Raw genomic sequence first — 19,970 nt, 5'->3', positions numbered from 1 at the left:
GCGTAGGCCGGCCTTTTGCCCATCGAGTACGCCGCGTCCTTGCGCGACATGGCTACAGTGGCACTGCTGAGGACCGCGGTCGACCATGTTGGAGCCTTGAGTACCTTGCAACTGGATGTCATGTCATATTTGTAGAAGCAAGAACTACAGGACGCAGCGGAAGCCAAGGATTTTGCCAAGATGCGAGAGCTTCTGAAGCGCCCGTTCAACAGCAATGCACGCAACAAGGTGCGCAGCGATCACACTTCGTTTCACAATGTGCACGCTTTCTACAGGCCGGTGACACGCTCGCGCATTTGGCCGTGCGGGCATACGACAACGAGACCCTTGATTGCCTCCTCGCAGCGCCCGGGATCCAGCTGACCGAGCTGGATCTGGTATCTGAACTGCATAATACCAGCTACATGTGCTCATAGACGGCGACTGCGTAGGCTCGTCGATCTCCGATGGCGGTCGCGATCCAGCGCGGCTACCTCGACATGGCGGGGACCCTCTTTCATCACCTGCACCGACCTGTCCAAGAGGTAAAAACATCACGCTGCTGTCTTACGCGTTCATCGCACTACTAGATCACGCGTGGTGACTACGAGACGTCGACGGAGGAGCTCGGAGCAGGCGGCCAAGCATTCGTGTATCGCGGCTCGTATCAAGGGCGCAAGGTTGCCGTCAAGGTGTCCAAGGGGTCCAAAGACGGTGCTGCGATGCTGCGTGCCGAAGCCGACGCCATGGCCAAGTCGCGTCACCTCTTGTGGTCCGAAGGGGCACTGAGTCAGCGTGCGTAGGTGTCCATCGCCGTACCTCGTGTCGCTCCTCGCCGTCGCTGACCGCGCGTCGACGACGCCAGCGCTCTTGCTCGACTACATGGACTCGGGCACGCTGCGGGGTTACTTGGACCAGAAGCGGTGGCTGCAAACGAGCGAGTTGCAGGTGACCACCCTCGAGGTGGCGTGGGTGGTCGCGAATGCGATGAAGGACTTGCATGCACTTGGGATCGTTCACCGCGACATCAAGAGCGAGAACGTCCTCTTGAGCACGGACCACTACATCAAGCTCGGCGACTTGGGTATCGCCAAGGTGGCGGCCACGTACATGACGGACGGCCGCGGCACGGCGCGCTGGACAGCCCCCGAAGTGCTGCGCGTCGACGGCGAATGCTACGGCACCCAAGCCGACGTCTACTCGTTTGGCGTGCTCTTGACCGAGCTGGATACGCTCCAGCTGCCGTACTACGACGCCACCGACTTGATGAATGACTATCAGATCAAGGAGGCGGTCCTCGCAGGTCGCCGCCCGACGTTGACCGAGTCGTGCGAGCCGTGGCTACGAGACCTCGTGACGCAGTGCCTCCACGACAAGCCATCCAAGCGCCCGACGGCCGAGGGAATCGTTTGCATTCTCGAAAAGCAAGTCGCCGACGGTACGGCAGCAACTGCTGGTGTACGTACGATTTATCATGGCGTGAACTTGGGTCGTAAGCTGCGCATTCCACTAGACGTTTGAGGCATATCGGCGCGCCGTTGCCCTGAACGACATTGCCTTGGTGCAAGCGCAGCTCGAAAATGGTTTCGACCCCAACTCTACTGTGGAGGTATGTTGCCTCTGGACCCGCTTCGACCAAGTGGTGTGTATGGCAGGGGAACTCGCCGCCCCTGGCGCTGGCCGTGGACCTCGGTAGCGAAGACGTTGCTGACCTCCTCCTCGACCACGGCGCAGTGGTCGACAAACGCCACGTACATTGCGATAGGGTTGCATGGCGCTGTCACTATGGTGCTGTAGAATGGAGACACCGCACTTCACGTTGCTGCGAGAAAGGGGTACATCAAGCTCGTTGCACTGCTACTCGATGCCGGCGCGGACGTCGATGCGTTGGACAAGGTAGTACATTGCGGCACGAGGATTAGCTTTTCCTATACCTGGGTAGGAGCACTGCACTGCACTCTATCACGCTTTCACGTCCAGTAACGAGAGCCTTGTCCAGCTACTATCGGATGCTGGTGCAAATGCAGCGTTCGCGACACAGGTACACGGGCCGAACGTGACACTGCTGTCGTCGCTCAGCACCTCATAGCGCATCTCTGTCCTGGAAGGGGTCCCGATGGACCACGGCTCGGACCAAGAGGTGGCCAGCATGGTACGTTCGCATGCGATGTATATGCACGCCAACATTGCAACAGGGAGTGGAGATGGCCGACATGCGCCGCTGTCACGAGTGCAGCGACTTGCACGCGATTGGTGATGCATGCCCTACCTGCGGCCACGACTCGTCGATGCGCGACAAGATGAAGTGCGCCCTCCAACGCTGCATGATGCTGCACCACCGAGGGCTGCCCCTCGAATGGACGCGCAGGTGTACCTCATGTGACCGCGCCATCTTCATGCTCGAGACAACGTGCCCGAGCTGCGAGACGCCCCATACGCCGATCAGAGACGAGCTCAAGATGCTGCTCATACGTCTCCGGAAGGCTATGCAAGCGACGCCCGACCGTGCTCACACACCAGTGCCGACGGCTGTCGTTGCGTGGCTACGGGCCGCCAACGCTGCTGAAAAGCGAACGGCCAAGGCCACACGTGACGAGAACACTGCAAAGTACCGCCACTTCAAGGTACCACCTCTGTACGCAATGGCTCGCCAATTCTGTGCTGTATTGATTGTAGGCTTTGGTCGGTGCGATCGAGGCACGCAACCTGCCAATGCTGAAGGAGCTCCTCGCCGAACCGATCACGCCCTTGGAGCAGGATGCCGTATACCAACTCTACACCCGTTGTGGGACACGACGTGTGTCTACGTAGGCTGGTAATTCCGTTGCGCATTATGCAGTGCAACAAAAGGACTTGGCGATCGTGGAGGCGTTGCTGGCATCGCGTATGTCGTTTCACCACACAAACAAGGTGCACTTCCACGAAGAGGACTTGCAGCTCATAGGTAAGTGTTAGGCCAGCGAAACGCCGCTGACAGTGGCGATCAACGCTGGCGCGAGTGATGTCGTTCGTTTTCTGTACGAGGGACTTCAACTGCGCAGTGATGTACGACTGTTTCTCCATACGATATACGACGTGATCGGTGATAACGGTGATTGCATAGATGGGCGAGGGTGACGAAGAAGCTTCCTTGTTGACGCCCCGCGTAACGTGTCCTTCTCAAGTGCCTCTTGTAGGTCGCCTTATGTGCTGATGGAGCATCCCGTGTCCATGTCGCAAGACGATATTCTGCGCTACAAACTGAACGGGCTCGCGCCGGGGTCGCGGCTTGAAGCATGGCCATCCAAGCTCCAACTTGCATTTGTAGCTGCAAATGCACTCGCGGACCTGCACGAAAGGGGACTCGACCACGGATGTTTCTCGACATATAGTCTCTACGTGAAAGCGAACTCCAACGCGGACGTATTGGGAGCCCCGTGCTCGGGCTCCATTCAAGTCCTCTGGCCAGGATTTGTGCCGGCCCACGAGTCGCTGACGCCGTGGGCTGCCCCTGAAGTCCGCAACGGGCACGTGTCCGCGTCGCAGGAGTCCGATGTATACGCCCTTGGCGTCCTCCTGGCGGAGCTCGATACGCTCGCAATGCCGTCGACCGGCCTCGGACAACTGCGAGACGACTGCGAGCACTGGTACGCCAGTATCGTTGCCGGCTGCATGGCCGAGGACCCGACAGCGCGCATGTCGGCCGCCGCAGTCGTGGCCGCGCTCCAGCCCCACATGGATGCCGCCACACGGCAAAACCAGGTTGCAGATGGCTGACGCGCCGAAATAGTTGGCCTCAAATCTGTGTAGATGTTGGCGGCCTTTAAAGAGGCAGCGATGCAGCGACAACTCGAGGTCGCAGCACAGCTACTTGACGACGGGCTCAACCCAAACGCGGTCCTGACACTCGTAAGCCTCGCGACTCTTGATGCAACTCCAGCGCCGTTGTGTAGACGGGCGAGAGTGTGCTCTGCGCTGCCACCATGTCGGCAAGTCCCGAGCTCGTTCACGCTGTGCTGGCCAGAGGGGCCAAGGTCAACCACCGACTGGTGCGTTCATGTCGGACTACACCCGGTCCTAAATGCGTATCAGAGAGGCGGGGGTTCGGCTCTCTTTGCCGCCACGAGCACCCTGTTCAACCACAAGGTCGTTGCGCGCTTGATCGAGGCAGGCGCCGACGTGCACGCGACGAACCTGGTATGCTCTAACGCTGCGTCCTCGGATCAACCTGCGTGATGTAGCGAGGCGAGACCCCACTCTTCCATGCTGTGCGCGTTGGTTTGACTGAAGTCGTGAGCACAATCGTCGATGCCGATGCGACGACGGTGCTGGCGCGGACCAAGGTGCCTAACAACCGCCCATCGATCTATCGTGTGACCTTGTTGAACAGGACGGCGATACGGTCCTCAACGTCGCGCGCCGACAACGTCAAGACTACCGAGAAACAACGGCAATTGTGTCTTTGCTCGAGGACGCAGAGCGTTGGTATGCAATGCTTCTTGCTCGAGGCTTGCCGATGAAGACAGCGCGACGGTGTTCCGACTGCATGACGCCCTTGTCAACCGACGACATGCAGTGCATCGAGACGACATGCCGAGCTGCCAAGTCGTTCCAGTCGATGCTTTCTGCGGTGCGTGTGCCGCCGACGTAGTGTCAATTGTTGGAGCATATCGCAGGCGCTGTTGCTAATCTATAACTTTTTCTTGCATGTCGCATAATGTTATGGCAATAAAATGATGGCCCACCCGTCGTGTTGACGTCGCAGCAGTGTAGGCGACGAAGAAGCGGAAAGATGACGAGCGAGCTCATTCATGAGAATTGAAAGCGACTTGCACGCAGATCTTCCTGTCAATGGTGGTGTACGTCCTCACGGGCCGGTGCGCCCTGCATCACCCTGTCGTCAGTAACCACAGCATTTTGTGCACATTGCTTGCATCGAGGGCTCCACATTTCGGATAGATGAAACGCGGCCATCAAGTGGAGGCACAGCTCGACCGGAGATGACGAGACGCAGAGGCCCTTATTGAGTGCCACATGTGACCAGACTGTTGGCGGTCGTCGAGGCTCTTGAGCAGCAGCAGCACATGCGTCTTTGGGCGCCGTCATCGATCAACGTGATGACGCGCACCGATGGTGAACGAGAAATTCTCAGTATAGTCGATGCCGATCGTCGGTGTAGCGTCCTTTGCGACGAGGGTCGCTATGCAGCGCTCGAACTCGTCGTCCAAGTCGAACGTGTTCTGGAAGGCCCGTCGGCGACCGGTAGCGTTAGGTCCGTGAGGTGCCATCGGCTTCGTGGTTGCTGCGGTATGGGGCTTTTAACAAAAAGTGCCCAATTTCGGGGGCCGTTTACAATTTGTGCACAATTTTGCAGAATGTGCCCAATCCAAAAATCTTGCTGACAGGAAGTGCCCAATCGGGCAAAGACGCACCTAATCTTGAGCACTTTCCAACCAAGCCAACCAACATGACAAACATGCACCTGCATCACTTTTCAATTGCAGATGAGCAGACGAGAAGGGGCGGATCGCACATGTTCCAGCACAGAAGTAAATTCATTTTTCGATCGATCGTCGTCTGTAAAATGTATTGAGGTTGCTCGACATCATCTAGTCTTGGTCACTGTCGATGCTTCATCGCTGTCGCTCGAGAACTCGTCGTCGTGGATGCCTCGAGCTCATGCTTTCCCACAGCTTCTCCCACTATCATGAATCGGCATAATCCAGTCGTTTCAGTCTACTAGTAGTGTAGCTCTCACTGCTGTGGTACTAGCTAGTAGTTGCCATAAAGGCTGCACGAGTCTGGAACTTTTCCTTCTCCTTATTTCCAGTCATGATTCCTTAATCTCGGAACTCCCACCGACGAGGTAGTCCGGTAGTCTACCGCAGCTAAACCGAATGTTTGCCGATTGGCACCGCGTCCTTTTGTGGTTGGAAAGTAAGCATGCTTCCAGAGCCGCTTACTGCAGTCTATTCATCGCTGGGCAGAGGACAAGTCTGAGCAAATGATGAAAGACTCCTTGGAGCATATCATCGTGGAGGATTGTGCTCGCCAAACTGCGATAACACTATATCCCGTCAAGACCCATGACCATACTAGTAAGCGATAGCCGTAGTTCCTTCAGGAAGTCAGAGACGACTAGATCTTCAGACAGAAGAGTCCATAAGAGTCTCGTATGTGCCTCACAGCATTCCATTTCTCTTGAATACTAGTAGAGAGCAGTGACATCGCACCTCAATGCTCAAACATTTTCGTACAGGTAGCGAGAGACAGTCTCCCACCTTTCCTGTACGTAGGTAGACGTCTGGGTAGACGTAGTCCTCCCACCTTTTAGACCGTCTGACAACACACGCTGAAACAGCGGTTCGTTGCTAGTACTTTGGTTGTATGACGTAGAAGTCACGCATGCGGACGATAATGTCCACACTGAGTTTTGTGTATCAGTGCACGAGTTGATGCATTGCCCATATCAATGTATGAAGACAAATCATTAAAGATTGTCTTGCATGACACGTGGTTCGATACCCATAACCTTATGGCTTCGTTCGCCATCGTTGTGCACATAACGTGCAGTAGCATTAACGTTTGGTCGAACACAAATGTCCTAGAGATGTGAAGACAAATGTGTCCACAGCGTAGTCATAAAGACACCAATTCTCCATTGAATGAACTCGTCAATTGAAGAAGTATCACAGAAGTCGGTTGTACTGGTACTAGTGTACATACTACATACTGTACCACGCTCTCAGGCGCTCCACAGCTCGTTTCAGACGGCACTAGGAGAGACTCCATGTTGTGCACGGAAACACAAGTAAGCCATGTTTCAGCTCCAAGAAAAGTGGCATTCATAGCCTCGCAACATCCAAAAGAGATACCCCTTCAGTATTAATGACCAAAACCATCAAGCAATGCGAAGCAGAAAGCTCTGCAACACTTCAATAGTTATTAATACGTCGTCGCAGACAAGTTCCAACTTCAGATGAGTTGATCCTATGCGGCATCAACTAATGCAGCTCGTAGACTGCATGAGTGACAAAGTGCGGTGCGATATTGCAGCACAGCAAATGCATAGCCTTTGCACAGTTCCAATACTGTACAAATGCCTTTAATTCGACAGACAATGAACCGTAGTACTATCACGTAGACAGTTTCTTCTTCGCTTTGTGAGCGAAACAAGTCCTTTCCCTTTCATCACCCATTCAACCGCATACCAAGCGCAGGAATACCAGATCCCACATAGTCTTACTAACGTACTAGTACACTTATAGACCAATGTACCGCTATTGTACCGTTTGGTCTCCAGATCACGTGAGGACAGGTCATTATGCCGTTCGAGAGCACCCGGCAACACGATTTGTTACTTAAGGGTCCCAGTACCACGTTCTTGAGATGACTTCAACGTGATATTGACGTTAGCATTCACCTAACCTTTGATGATTGCATTTCGCAACGTCCTTACGGTTTGCGCGAAGCCATCCGGAGCTCCAGTGATCAATCCACACAGCACCACACAGTGGACGCTTTGGATAGAAAGCCACAGAGAAGGTCATTTCACATCGGAGAGCACGAGACTCTACCGACGCTTCAGTAGTCAATCCGAAAGTGAGATCCTACAGAGGTAGGAAACCTCAGGATTTGAGACTACCCAGTAAACCTTTGTGTATTAGAAAGCGGTGAAGCTTTACCAACGCGCAGAGAGTCAAAACTTCTCTTTTAGCCTTCTTTTGTTTCTTGTTCTTGCTTGGTATGGTGGATTCGGTAGCAAACGTGGCCGCCTCTTCATGATGCAGCGCATCGTTGCCGGCGAACACTCGCAGCAGCTCGTCGAAACTCACAGGCACACCACCGGAAGGCACCACATCGGCGGGCGCGTCCGACCCGACGGTGAAGAAGATGCCACCGTCCCGGGTATGGGTACCACTGCCCATGGCCCCTTCTCGTCTGCTCATCTGCAATTGAAAAGTGATGCAGGTGCATGTTTGTCATGTTGGTTGGCTTGGTTGGAAAGTGCTCAAGATTAGGTGCGTCTTTGCCCGATTGGGCACTTCCTGTCAGCAAGATTTTTGGATTGGGCACATTCTGCAAAATTGTGCACAAATTGTAAACGGCCCCCGAAATTGGGCACTTTTTGTTAAAAGCCCTGCGGTATGCGATGGCCACCGTTCCGAACGAGTGAGTCGATGTTGTCCTAAGCTGCTGGAGTGCGTGCATACCAAGTCGAAATATAGCCAAGTTGTTTTGTGTCGTATCAAAAGGACGATGTAGCTCTGTGGCAGCGACGCAGGCTACGAGATGGATGGGCTGGGCATTGTGAAAAGGCGCGTCGATCTCACGGTCGTGGTCGATCCAAACCACGTCCACTGCCCTCAACAGCACAGAAGCACGGCTCTGCTAGCACACGAGAAACATCTTACACAACCTTCATGGTCTTCTTATGGAACGCGTTCTTGTCTTTGGGTGCAATTGTAAACTTGAGCCGCTTGCTCGTGGCGTGCAGCGTCGTCTTCTCACTCGCCTGGAGGTCGTAGAAGACGTCGGTGCCTATCGCATCTTCGTACACGCCGTAGAGCGTAAAGTCGCCAATGCGCAAAATCGGCGTCTCGGACTCGAGGCCTTGGATCTCGAGCGTCTCGTGCTTGTCGAGGATCGGGAACTCGGCAAAGTCCACGAGCTCCACGGACACGTAGGCCGTGACGGCCTCGTCGCCAGCTGCAGTCGCGTCCGTCGGCGCGGTCGGCTCCATCTCGTCGGCCGTGCGTTTGCTGCCCATGCCACGGTTGTCCACGAACGCGACTCCGGATAAACGGAAACCAATTTTAACCAATGGCCATCGATCGCAATGGTGATTCGCGGGTTTTAGCCAATGAAACCGCGGCCAATCCAATCCATGGCCAACACCGACAAACCCGCCTGTCTCGGCCGCCTACGACGATGGCACTAGCATCGAGGAGCTCGACGGAGCCCATGTGACGCTTCCTACATGCACATGGGTAAGTGTCGACGCCCGCGATCCAGGCGGAGGCGATCTGTGCCTCTACAAGTCGATGGCCTGCGGCAAACCCGCAGAATCGGATACGTCCCACTGTCCTGCGTGGGATTGTTCGGAGATTGCCATTTCGCCGCAGTCGCAAGGTCGTCGCACGGGCTAGCGCGGCATGGACCTTCTCGATGCTATCGTCCGTGGCGAGGTGGCGACGGTCGCCGCCCTTCTACGAGACAACGTCGACCCCAACAGCCGCAACAACGTACGCGTCCTCGCGGCTAGGGCCCTTAACCTACTGTGTGCCAGATTGGATCGCCGGCGCTCTGCGTCGCAGCGATGGAAGGACACGTCGCTGCGGCCGAGCTGCTCCTTTCCGCCGGCGCCTCCGTCGACGCGACGCTCCAAGTGGTGCGTCCTATGCCTCGATGACGCCGGCAAGACCCTTCTGTAGAACAACGAGACGGCTCTGACGATCGCGGCCCGCCGGGGTCCCATCGAGCTCGTCCGCTTGCTCTTGGACAAAGGAGCCGATGTCAACCATTCCAAAGGGGTATCAACGACTTGATGGTCGATGGTCGGTGACGAGCCAATGGCGGTAGATGGGCACGGCGCTGCATGCAGCAATCAGCGTCGGCAACGCCGCCATTGTCGACGCGCTCCTCGCCGCCGGCGCCAACGTCCACGCCGTCGACATCGACGTATGTCGCATCGTTGTACTTCGCACTGCATCGACCATCGCTGGCGTAGCGCCACCGGTCGCCCGTCTTGCTCGCCGCGGATGTGGGAAGTGTAGCGATTGCCACCCAGCTGCTGGCCAAGGGCGCGACGCTTTCGGACGTCGACAAGGTATGCTACCGGTAGCATCTGGAAGAGTTATTACCGAATTGATGTATGCTTAGGAAGGGCATGGAGTTGTCTATTTTGCAGCGCAGAATGGCCACGCCGATATGATTCGTTTTCTTGTTTCTCGCGGCGCCGACCCCAACGCCGTGTCACACGTACATCCCCAGCTTGAAGCATTGATACATTGATACACTTCGATGGCTAGGCGGGCTACACGCCCTTGTACGCGGCGAGTGGCTCCGGGCACATTCATGCGGTCGCTGCATTGCTGGACGTCGGCGCTCACGTCAACATGCCCACGGCGGTGGGATCCCGCGACAGGATTTAGAAGAGGAAAGATCCCGTCTCGACTAGAACCCTTGTCTGCTGGCGGCGGCGGCACACGGCGAGGCCAGCATCGTCTCGTTGCTTCTGCACGCAGGAGCCAATGTCAACGTCGCCGATGCAAAGGTACTTGGTCGTTCAAAAGCTCAAAAAGCAAGACCTCGTTTTTACTGTACTAGTGGGGCGTCACTGCACTCATCGCGGCAGCCATCAATGGCCACGCCGATGTCGTGCGGCAGCTGGCCTATGCCCGCGCCAAGCTCGACATGCCAACTTTGGTAGAATGTTTTTGCTGAGAGGCGCCGATTTTTTTTTGATTCTTATCTGATAGGACGGAAAGACGCCAGTGATGATTGCGCGAGCCCGTGGCCACGCCAACGTCCTCTCGGTGCTCCATGATGTGCGCACCAATGTACAGCCGAGGTTGAGCGAAGGAGTACTATGCGTTGATCTAGAAAATGAAGCTATTGCATGCGACTCGGCATGGCGATCTCCCCACCATTCGCACACTCTTTGCTGAAGGCCTGAGCGCCAACGAGACGGACGAGGTAGAAAGATGCGATCTAGTTGATCCCACGTCTCTATCTGTGCTAGCATGGGAATACGCTGTTGCATTTGGCGACGCTCGGCCGCCACGAAGTGCTTGTCACTGAGCTGCTCAAGGATCCGACCATCGAGCTGGACCGTGTCAACAAGGTCCTAAGATCTAGGATGCACCACCGGGCGTTTAGAACGAATGATGATCTTTTTTGTAGCTTGGCGAGTCGCCTCGAGCCATTGCTGCCAAGCTGGGGCTGTCCTCGCTTCTATGGGAGCTGCATGCAGCGCAAGCCGGCAACACATCCCAGGCGGCTGTCCAGGTATGTTTCTCGACACCATAGTGTACGTTAAGAATGAAGCAGGTGGCGGCTCGCTCGACCGTGCATCTCCAAGAACTCGGTCGTGGTGGCTACGGCATCGTCTTCAAGGACATGCTCTTTGGCCAAGATGTCGCTGTCAAGATGCTTTTGAACAGCAGCAGCAAGGCCAAGAACCTCCGTTACGAGATCGAAATCCTCGAAAAGTATGACGACGTCGGGACTTGAACTCGCGTCACGCTTCACGTCAATAGCAACCCGTCGCCGTACCTCGTGCGGCTGCTTGCCACCGCCGAGGCCGAGTCAGACGCGCCGCAGCTCTTTTTTGAGTACATGGACGGCGGCAACCTCACCTCCCACATCAAGAAGCTGTCCAACGACGAACCCGTGCCTGTGGCATACGCTCCCATCGAGATTCTCTGGGTCGTCGCCAACGCTTTGAACGACCTCCACGCCAAGAACGTCGTTCATCGCGACATCAAGCCCGACAACATCCTCCTCTCGTCCAAGCACTACATCAAGGTGGGTGACGTGGGCATCGCCAAGGAAGAGTCAACGAACATGACGACGGGTGCTGGCACGAGCAAGTGGCGAGCGCCCGAAGTGCTGACGTCTGGAAGCCGCTACGGGAAGGCGGCCGACATTTACTCGTTTGGGATCCTCCTCCAGACGCTGTACCCTAACCCTTTGGATGCAAGCACCGAGTGGGCCCAAGCTCTCGCAGCGGACTGCACGGCGGTGGATCCGACGCGCCGTCCGACGGCTGAGAACCTCGTCCGCATCTTGCTGCCCAAGTTGCAGTCGTACGTTTTTTCCATTTTATGTGTACACCTTGTCATGGGTGATGTAGACAACCAGATCTCGTGGCGTCGATGCCAGCCTTTGTGAAGGATCGGGCGGTAGGCGAGCCTCACCTCAAGGATCACTGACTATATCGTCTAGGCGGGTCCTCGACCCATCGAGACACTTGTCCCGCGAAAGTCATCGAGCTCGACGCAGACCAACGAGCCGGTGTTTGCACCCATCGTAGCATTCTTAGTCCTTCGGACGTCGGTTTCTTATGGGTGGAATGTTTTAGCGAATCGGACGTTCGGGGGCACCACTCAGCGTACGCTCTCACTTCCAAGTTTTGGCGTAAAATAGTTGTCCGCATGCCTAGCCCGAAGAGGAGCTGCACCTCGCCGTGCACGCAGGTGACTTTGGCGCCGTCCTCACGTGGCTAGAGAGAGGCGTCCACCCCGATTGCGCCGACGTGGTAGGTCGCATTCTTTGATGCGCCATCCAACTCATGTGGGGATTAAGTCGCGGGAGACACCTCTCATGCTCGCCGTGCGCTTTGGCCACGTGTACCTCGTGGATCTGCTCCTCAAGTACCATGCAAACGTCAACGTGGCGTCGGTTGTACGCAGCATAGGACGCGTGATGCCGTCGATCACAGAGACGTGTAGATGCGAATGACAGCGTTGCACGAAGCTGCGCAACAGAGCTCGCCGGTGATGCTTCGCAAGCTCTTGCGCATCCAAACGATTGCCATCGACCCGCCGAGTCGCGTGCGTTTTTGGTTGTACGCTGACGCGTGCGGCATCACGTCTTGCGTAGGCGAGTGAAACACCACTGCACGCGGCGGTCGCGGCCGGCCGATCGCTGCATGCGATGCTTCTTTTGGACGCCGGCGCCAACCTGGAAGCCGCCGACAGCGTTCGCATCCGTGTCAATGTCGGCGGTGAAATTGCATATTTTGTGTAGTCACTGAATCGCCCGCTGCACTATGCCGCCCTCACGGGCAACGAAGAAATGGTCACGTTGCTGCTGCGACTCGGCGCGCAGACGTCAGTGCGCAATGCAGTACGTGTCTCTTCTCGCGGGCCACACTCGATATGTAAGAAATGACTTGACTAGCGAGATGAGATGCCACTGCACCTTGCCATTTTACGCCAACACGCTCGTGCCGCGACGCGTCTCGTCGAGGCGGGCGTCGATGTCTCCGCGCTTTACGTATCTCTTGCGATGGTGTGTACCTGTGTAGACTCATTGGGCATGATCTAGAACGGACAGACTCCTCTGCACCTTGCGTGCGAGTACGGGGTCGCCGACGTCATCCCAGCCTTGGTAGCGCACGGCGTAAACGTCAACGCCAAGCACGTACGCTGTCTCTGCACGCATCAATTTCGACGCGAAGGATGTGGATAATATTGTCTTCTAGTATGGCGTGTCACCGCTGTACATGGCCATCGTCGACGGCTACACAAGCGTGGTGGCCGCGCTCATGGCGACAAAAGACATTGATCTCAACGAACGAGATGCGGTACAACCTTGCATTCTGCTGCATTGGTTGCAAGGACACGGTAGAATGGCGCGACCTTGCTGCACGTCGCGGCCCGGAAGGGCTATGTCGAGGTCGTTGAGACGTTGCTGCAAGCTGGCGTTGACTTTGATACGCCAGAAACGGTGCATTTTTCGCATCCACCAACGCTTGGACTTGACGCCTTGTAGACGGGATTGCGCGTCCTCGATGTCTTCAAGTGGACGGACAATCGTGCGATGGTGGAGGCCTTACGCCCCGCCTACCAGCATGTACTATATTCCATGCCAACACGCGTTGTGAGAGTGTTGCTAGCGACGGGCGCTGCTGCGGGCCGTGAACCAAGGCAACGTAGCGCGTCTAGCCGACCTTTTGCAAGCGCGGTACAGCTGCAACGTCGTTGATGCGGTCGGTACAAGAGAGTACGTCGTGCTTGATGACGATGGCGTGGGTAGATTGGGTGCTCTCTGGTGCATTTGGCGGTCGCCGCACGCAACGAAACCATCCTCGACTTGCTCCTCACGAGGCCAGACCTACGCTTCGATACCCGTAACATGGTACATTGTAGGAATGTGTTGGTGCTTGACATGTCATCAAGCACGGTAGATGCACAAGACGCCGCTGGCGATCGCAATCGAGTCTGGCGATACGTCCATGACGACCAAGCTCTTTGAGCGCACTGCCCGCGCGGTGGTCGAGGTGAGCGCTCGCTTCGCGCGAGCACGTTGATCCAGTCGTATGCACGTAGATTGCAGCGGCAGAGTGCGACGTGACGACGACCGAGCTCGGCGTTGGCAGCTACGGCATCGTCCACCTTGGGTTTTACAAGGGAGAAAAGGTCGCCGTCAAAAAGTTTCGAAACACGTCGCACCGCACGTCGTTTACGGCTGAAGTCGATGCTCTCCTCAAGTACAGTTGGATCGTTTCGATGGTAAGCATTGATTCAAATGACGAGGTAGGTGTCCGTCCCCGTACCTCGTCCAGCTCATTGCGATCGCTGACCGAGGCTCGGAGACGCCATCGCTGCTCTTCGAGTACATGAACGGCGGCAGTCTTCGGGCGCATCTGGAACGAAAGTGTCGTCACCAGCGTACACCGGTGCACGTGACCAACCTCCACGTGGCCTGGGTCATCGCCAACGCCTTGCGAGACCTGCACGCAGCGAAGCTGGTGCACCGTGATATCAAGAGCGACAACGTCCTTCTGAGTTCAAGCGGTGAGGTCAAGCTCGCCGACCTCGGACTCGCGCGGCTCGAGGCCACCGACATGACCGAAGCACCTGGTACCCGGTTCTGGATGGCGCCCGAAATTCTGCAAGCGCAAGGTGCCGTCTACGGCTGTCCCGCCGATATTTACGCGTTTGGCGTCCTCCTCACGGAGCTGGCCATGTGTCAACTGCCGTACTTTGACCAAGACGTTCAAGACCCGATTGCATTTAACCGCGGTGTCATCAACGGCACGCTCCGCCCGACGCTGGCGACCGAGTGCGAGCCATGGTTGCGACGGTTGGTGACGGAATGCTTGCTTGGAGATCCGGCATCACGGCCAACAGCCAACCAGATTGTCGAGATTTTAGACGACGAAATGTCGGCTGTAGCCACAACCTGCAGAAGCGTACGCTCTTATGTTGCAGGAGCAATCTCATACAGTGAGACGTTAGGTGGCTGAGACGTACATGCGCGCGGTGGCCAAGGACGACGCCGGCCTCGTGGCGCAGATGTTGGATGCCAGCCTCTCGCTCAACACGATACTGCCGGTAACGACACCTCTAGCCCGAAATGAAACTATCGTCCGTGGCCATCTTATCCACGGTATAGGGTGCTTGGTCTCTGCTGCACGCCGCGACGGCCGCGGGGGCTACCGACACGGTGCAGCTGCTCCTTGCTCGCGGCGCCGATGTCAACGACGAGACAGTACATATTGCTATTTCATACCAACGAGGCCCTATGATGGGACGTAGGGTGGACGAACACCACTGCACGAAGCAGCCAGTCGACGGTTCAAGCACGTTCTGCGCCTTCTTATCGATGCGGGCGCCGATGTCGACGCCCCAGATCACGTACGTCGTCAATGAGGGTTAGGGTTGCAGCACGGAATAGGCTCCCACGACGCGTAGGAAGGTAAGACTCCGCTGGCGTGCGCTCTTGGTGCAACGAGTCTCTCGTGCATCAAGCAGCTTCTCGCAACGGGCGCCGACGTGGGCCGTCCTGCTATGGTCTCGACTGGATGACAGCGAGGCTTCTGCGAACCCGTGTCTGTCGATAGGATGGAACCACGGCGCTTCAAATGGCCCGCGCCAACGAATTTCTCGTCGACCTGGTGCCGATGCTCACGGCCGCCGCGTCGCAAGTATGTCTTGATTTTCTCTGTCATCTTTTGTCATTTTTGCTTTCTTTTGAAAGGAAAATTCGGAAATGCCCACGATATTCTGTGTGGCCTGTGCCAACTGGCACCCTGTCCAAGCCAATTGCGCTGCTTGTGGCCATGATGCACCGTTGATGGACCGCCAAACGGCGGTGATCCGGCGCCTCCTGCGGCTGCACCACCGGGGCTATCACGTCAATTGGATATGGACCTGCGCCAAGTGCCCCCAGACAAGTATGACGATCGTCGACGACCGTTGCCCGCAGTGCGTCCATGCGCCAAAGGAAACGGATCAACTCAAACTCCTCCACGTGCGGCTCAAGCTGGCGCTCCGACCGTGTGAGGTACGATCTGTGGGTCGTCGCCGCGCGCCTTGAAAGGTCTGTTAGGATCCGCGCGTAGTACGCTTGGCGATTCCACAGAACGTTCTGCGCTGGTTGACGCACGCGCCGCCGCAACACACGCAGCCGCTGACGCCGGACGTCGCGTTTCTAAAGTACGATCTCTTGCGATATGAAGAAATGCATCCGGACGACGACGGCGAGATCGTCCAGGAGCTCGCCACGTCACTCGCCCACTGCAGCGCCCCGGTTGGTTGAGAATATAGTGCGCTCTTGTGCATCGTTTTCTGTTGGTATCCAAGTCGCTGTGGGTCAAGCTCGCTGGTCCAATGTTTGGGCCCCATTGTCGCCGACCCCGCGCCCACGGTTGCGGCAACAATCAAACTCAAAGCATCGCGGACAGACAGAGATTTGGTAGCTGCCAGTCGAATGTCTACCTGCGCCGGGTGTTGAGTTTACGGTGCATGGGCGGGACCTCGTGCCTCGCCACGTCAGTACCAATAGCAAGCTCGAAGCCATTGCTAGGTACAGTATCCTTTCTTCTACTGTGTCGAGTTGTATACCAAATTCTTTGAATCGATACAGATGCACAGTGTTGTTTTTCGAGATTATTGTGACACGGTCAATCCCCGCGTCGCTGGCATGCGCCTTGCCAACTGGAGGCGCGGCTCGAACGACGCTGCAGACCTCGTTGCCGCCGCAGATAGGACGCAAATATCGTTTGCCACAGCGTCGTCCAAGCTCTCGCAGACATCCGCATCCACGGGCACATCTCTCTCTCGCCCTCGCGTCTACTGGACTCAGGGCATTCGTGTCGGCGTCCCGGGTGCGTCGGTGACCGACAAAGTGCTGCTAGCATGGAGGTCCTCGCAGGCGACTCGTCGCGTCCGATATTCATGCATTTCCCCAAACGGCGTGGACCAGAAGCGGCAACTTGAAGATGTCGCGCTGTGTTGAAGACCACTCGCCCGCACTAGTCTGTCACTCAAGGAGCAAGCATCGACGTATCGACAGCGCATGCATGTATTACAAGAGTAGTCTCGACGCTTGTTCGTTTAGAAATCTGGTCTAGGTCGGAGGCTGCTTGGGCTGCATGTACTCGTTCAAGACGAGCGCTTCCATCGTACTCAACGACGCCGTGTCCAGGCCCGCGCACTCGGACGTAAACACGGCATAGCGCCGCAGCTTTTGCACGGCGGCGTCGACTTTCGCAAAGGCGGGTGTTCCGGCCGTCAGCAGCGCCAGGTACACGAGGCTCGGTGCGTGGCCTGTCGAGAAGTGGATGTGCCCTCCGGGCGCGCACAAATACTCAGTCGCCACTTCAATGCACGAAGCCGCACGCGCGTGACTTAGCGCGTTTCGGTGCGGCCATATGACGGCGGGGAGGTAGCCAGCGAGGTGGGCAGAGCCTCGCAATGCGTCTGCAAGCGACACGGGCGGCGCGACGAGGTACGCGGCCACCTTGCGCACGAGAGCCTCGGGCAGGTACCGACGAAGATACATCGACGCCGTCAGATCCATCGGGTGCGTCAGCATATACGTCTCGATATCAAACATACGGCAAACTTGCATCGGAGCATCGCGGACGGTCTTGCGGAGGAGGTTCGACATAAGACGCGGCCACCACAGTCGGATACAGTCGCTTGCGATCGATTGCGCGACGACGTCGCCGGCGGTCGCGAGATGCACCACTTGAGCCACAAAGGAGCGCGAGACGTTGGCGGTTTGGAGTCGGTGCTGGAAAATAGACGCGCCGAAGCGTCGAAGCACCGCGACAATCCAGTTGGCCATGGTCTCGTCGTCGGCCCACTGGTTGTGAACGTCCAAAAACGTCTCAATGAGTCGTAGGTCGCCGTGTTCGTAAAGCAAAGATGCCATCTTGCTTGTGATTCGGTCGGGGCCCGGACTTTCTGGTTCCTGCAATTGGAATCCTGAACCATCCAATGAACTGCCCCGACCATCGTTGTCCCGGGGGCGCGGGTAGAAGTACCGGAAGGCCGCTGTCAAGACGCTATGGAGCGATCCGAAGCCGAGGACGTCCACGTCCATGTTGGCGCGCAAGAGTGCAATCAAGCGGTTGTAGCCCAGAATGTGCACGCGTGCCGCTTTGGGCCACACGAGAAGAAAGCAGCCGGGCGCCTCGAACTCGTCCGTGTCGGCGGCAAACTCGCTGATTGGCGTCTGCTCATAGATCTCTTGGACGAGCGCCGGGGTTCCACACAAGGGGTGAAAAGTCTCGGGCAGCGCTGCATTGGCGTCGGTGTGTTTCTTATCGTCGTCGCCCGTTCGCACAAGTGCAATGTCAAAGACGTCGGCGGCCAGCAGCCGATCGACGATCGCCTTGTCACGACCATTGAGCGAATCAAACGTCGAGCTGCGTGTCTCGAGCCCGATCGCAACGCCAATGGACCCTTCATGGTCGTAGTGGCAAGCAACGTCCTGGAGCTCTTGGATTGACGGCAGCGGCCGCGGCGCGAACCATGCCTTGGGCACGGTATCGTGCCACCCGGATTCGCCCAGGTCGTACGCAGCGTAATACACGGCAATGGACCGGTGTCCGGACGTGATGGGCGCGACCGTCACATTACACGTGCTGTAGAACGAGAGAAAGCACCCGTCAAGCGCCTCGAACGTCGTCGTCCAGTCGTCGTCCGAGATCGTGACGGCGCCGCCGACGCAGGTGGACGGAAAAAAGTACACGACCGTCGCAAAGGTGTGGGGAGGCGGTCGGGTTGTTGGCGTCAACGTCGATGCGTCGCCGGTCAAGTCGATTGCGAAATGCGCCAGCGTCGGCTTGTACGCCATCGAGAAATAATTGCTGTCGTCTGGCGCTGGATCCAGCGCGCCGAGGATGGTCGAGTCGACGAAGAAATCGCCGCGGAAAAAGTGGTAATTGTGGATCGTCACGTCCTTGGCCGGCACGCGCTTGGGGTATGTGGCCACAAGCGCCGCCACGGTCTCGGTCGAGAGAGGCCACGCAGCGACAGTGAGGTCACCGAGGTTGACGGTCGGGCTGCGCCTGGCGTTAGGATTGCTGCGGCAGCAGTGGACCCTTGCAGCGTCACGTGCAAACGTCTGCAGACTGTACTTGGCCTCGTCACTCATCCCGAGCAAATGCAATTATGCGATTTCAAATGCTCTTGTAATTGGAATCGCATGGTATACAGTAATAGGACAGGCGATGTCTCTGCCGATCATGTGTAATGCGACGTAACAACCGATGTTCTGTGCATGTGTTGGACTATCACTCATGGATGTCTCTATGAGTGATGGACTTTTACCGATGCGATAGTATGGGCGATGCGTAGACGAAGCCACGTGGTTCCGCGTAGGTCATCGCCCGCATCAACTTCGTCACGGCGCAACTCCTTGTTACTTCAATGCTTACGCAGGGCAGCCGTTCTCGTCCTTGCTGAGATGGCGCAGCGACAAAGAGAATGCCAGCGCTTGCAGTCCGTCATCGCCACGCACGTTCCGATGCAGTGGCGTTCGCGCCGTCTTGCGCAGGAGCTGATAGCGCCTAGTTGGCAGCTGGTCGGCCCGAGCTCGAGATGACGCAGGCGGCTGGCGCTCGTGCAAATGTCGTCTTGTCGACCATAGTGAGTGTATCGTGATCGCGGCCGACTCGACGCCGAGTCGCTGGCCTCGAGCTTGTGCAAGCGGACGCGCGACAAGATCGGCGGTGTCGAGAGGCCGACAAGCCATGCGCTGACGCCATCCGACCGTGCCGTTGGGACCTGCCCGTGACGCGAGACGTGTCACGGGCAGCTGGAGAGCGCATCGAGCACGAGCTCAAGTGCCGTCATCGTTGACGTGCTGGCGTTGCACTCGAGCGCTACGATGGAAGTGGTGGCAGTCTCCAGTGGCTGCTCGGCTCCAGCGAGGGGTGCCCCGCGAGGTTGCGCATGTCAAAGGCCTGCTCGTGGCGGCGGTCGTACACGTGTACCGTATCGCAGAGCGCCCATGACATGCCCGAGCGTGCGCGGCAGCATGAACGT

General features: G+C 57.1%; 6 protein-coding genes across 6 annotated transcripts; 3 read left to right on the top strand and 3 right to left on the bottom strand.

The window, feature by feature from the left end:
* Nucleotides 1-446: 446 nt before the first annotated feature.
* Nucleotides 447-1,575, top strand: SPRG_13105 (TKL protein kinase; the record flags this gene model as incomplete). The annotated part of the gene is made up of 4 exons (XM_012351975.1): nucleotides 447-524; nucleotides 570-733; nucleotides 783-1,441; nucleotides 1,493-1,575. The coding sequence occupies 4 exons, from the start codon at nucleotides 447-449 to the stop codon at nucleotides 1,498-1,500; spliced, it is 909 nt and encodes a 302-aa protein (XP_012207365.1). The 3' UTR covers nucleotides 1,501-1,575.
* Nucleotides 1,576-2,183: 608 nt separating this feature from the next.
* Nucleotides 2,184-2,790, top strand: SPRG_13104 (hypothetical protein; the record flags this gene model as incomplete). Its single annotated transcript, XM_012351974.1, has 2 exons — nucleotides 2,184-2,603; nucleotides 2,656-2,790. The coding sequence occupies 2 exons, from the start codon at nucleotides 2,184-2,186 to the stop codon at nucleotides 2,788-2,790; spliced, it is 555 nt and encodes a 184-aa protein (XP_012207364.1).
* A 3-nt stretch (nucleotides 2,791-2,793) lies between these two features.
* On the top strand, nucleotides 2,794-3,735 carry SPRG_13103 (hypothetical protein; the record flags this gene model as incomplete). The annotated part of the gene is made up of 3 exons (XM_012351973.1): nucleotides 2,794-2,889; nucleotides 2,935-3,024; nucleotides 3,156-3,735. The coding sequence occupies exons 2-3, from the start codon at nucleotides 2,981-2,983 to the stop codon at nucleotides 3,733-3,735; spliced, it is 624 nt and encodes a 207-aa protein (XP_012207363.1). The 5' UTR covers nucleotides 2,794-2,889; nucleotides 2,935-2,980.
* A 4,620-nt stretch (nucleotides 3,736-8,355) lies between these two features.
* On the bottom strand, nucleotides 8,356-8,757 carry SPRG_13102 (hypothetical protein). Its single transcript, XM_012351972.1, has one exon. The coding sequence runs from the start codon at nucleotides 8,726-8,728 to the stop codon at nucleotides 8,369-8,371; it is 360 nt and encodes a 119-aa protein (XP_012207362.1). The 5' UTR covers nucleotides 8,729-8,757; the 3' UTR covers nucleotides 8,356-8,368.
* Nucleotides 8,758-17,040: 8,283 nt separating this feature from the next.
* SPRG_13101 (hypothetical protein) lies at nucleotides 17,041-19,077 on the bottom strand (the record flags this gene model as incomplete). The annotated part of the gene is made up of 1 exon (XM_012351971.1): nucleotides 17,041-19,077. The coding sequence occupies one exon, from the start codon at nucleotides 19,075-19,077 to the stop codon at nucleotides 17,041-17,043; it is 2,037 nt and encodes a 678-aa protein (XP_012207361.1).
* A 279-nt stretch (nucleotides 19,078-19,356) lies between these two features.
* On the bottom strand, nucleotides 19,357-19,942 carry SPRG_13100 (hypothetical protein; the record flags this gene model as incomplete). Its single annotated transcript, XM_012351970.1, has 3 exons — nucleotides 19,357-19,492; nucleotides 19,603-19,680; nucleotides 19,812-19,942. 3 exons carry the CDS (start codon nucleotides 19,940-19,942, stop codon nucleotides 19,357-19,359), a joined length of 345 nt encoding a protein of 114 aa, XP_012207360.1.
* Nucleotides 19,943-19,970: the final 28 nt, after the last annotated feature.

This window comes from Saprolegnia parasitica (assembly GCF_000151545.1).
Source record: "Saprolegnia parasitica CBS 223.65 unplaced genomic scaffold supercont2.90, whole genome shotgun sequence".
Classification (NCBI taxonomy): Eukaryota; Oomycota; class Saprolegniomycetes; order Saprolegniales; family Saprolegniaceae; genus Saprolegnia; species Saprolegnia parasitica.
The sequence above is the reverse complement of the archived record's forward strand: the minus strand, read 5'-3'. Positions and strand labels throughout refer to the sequence as shown.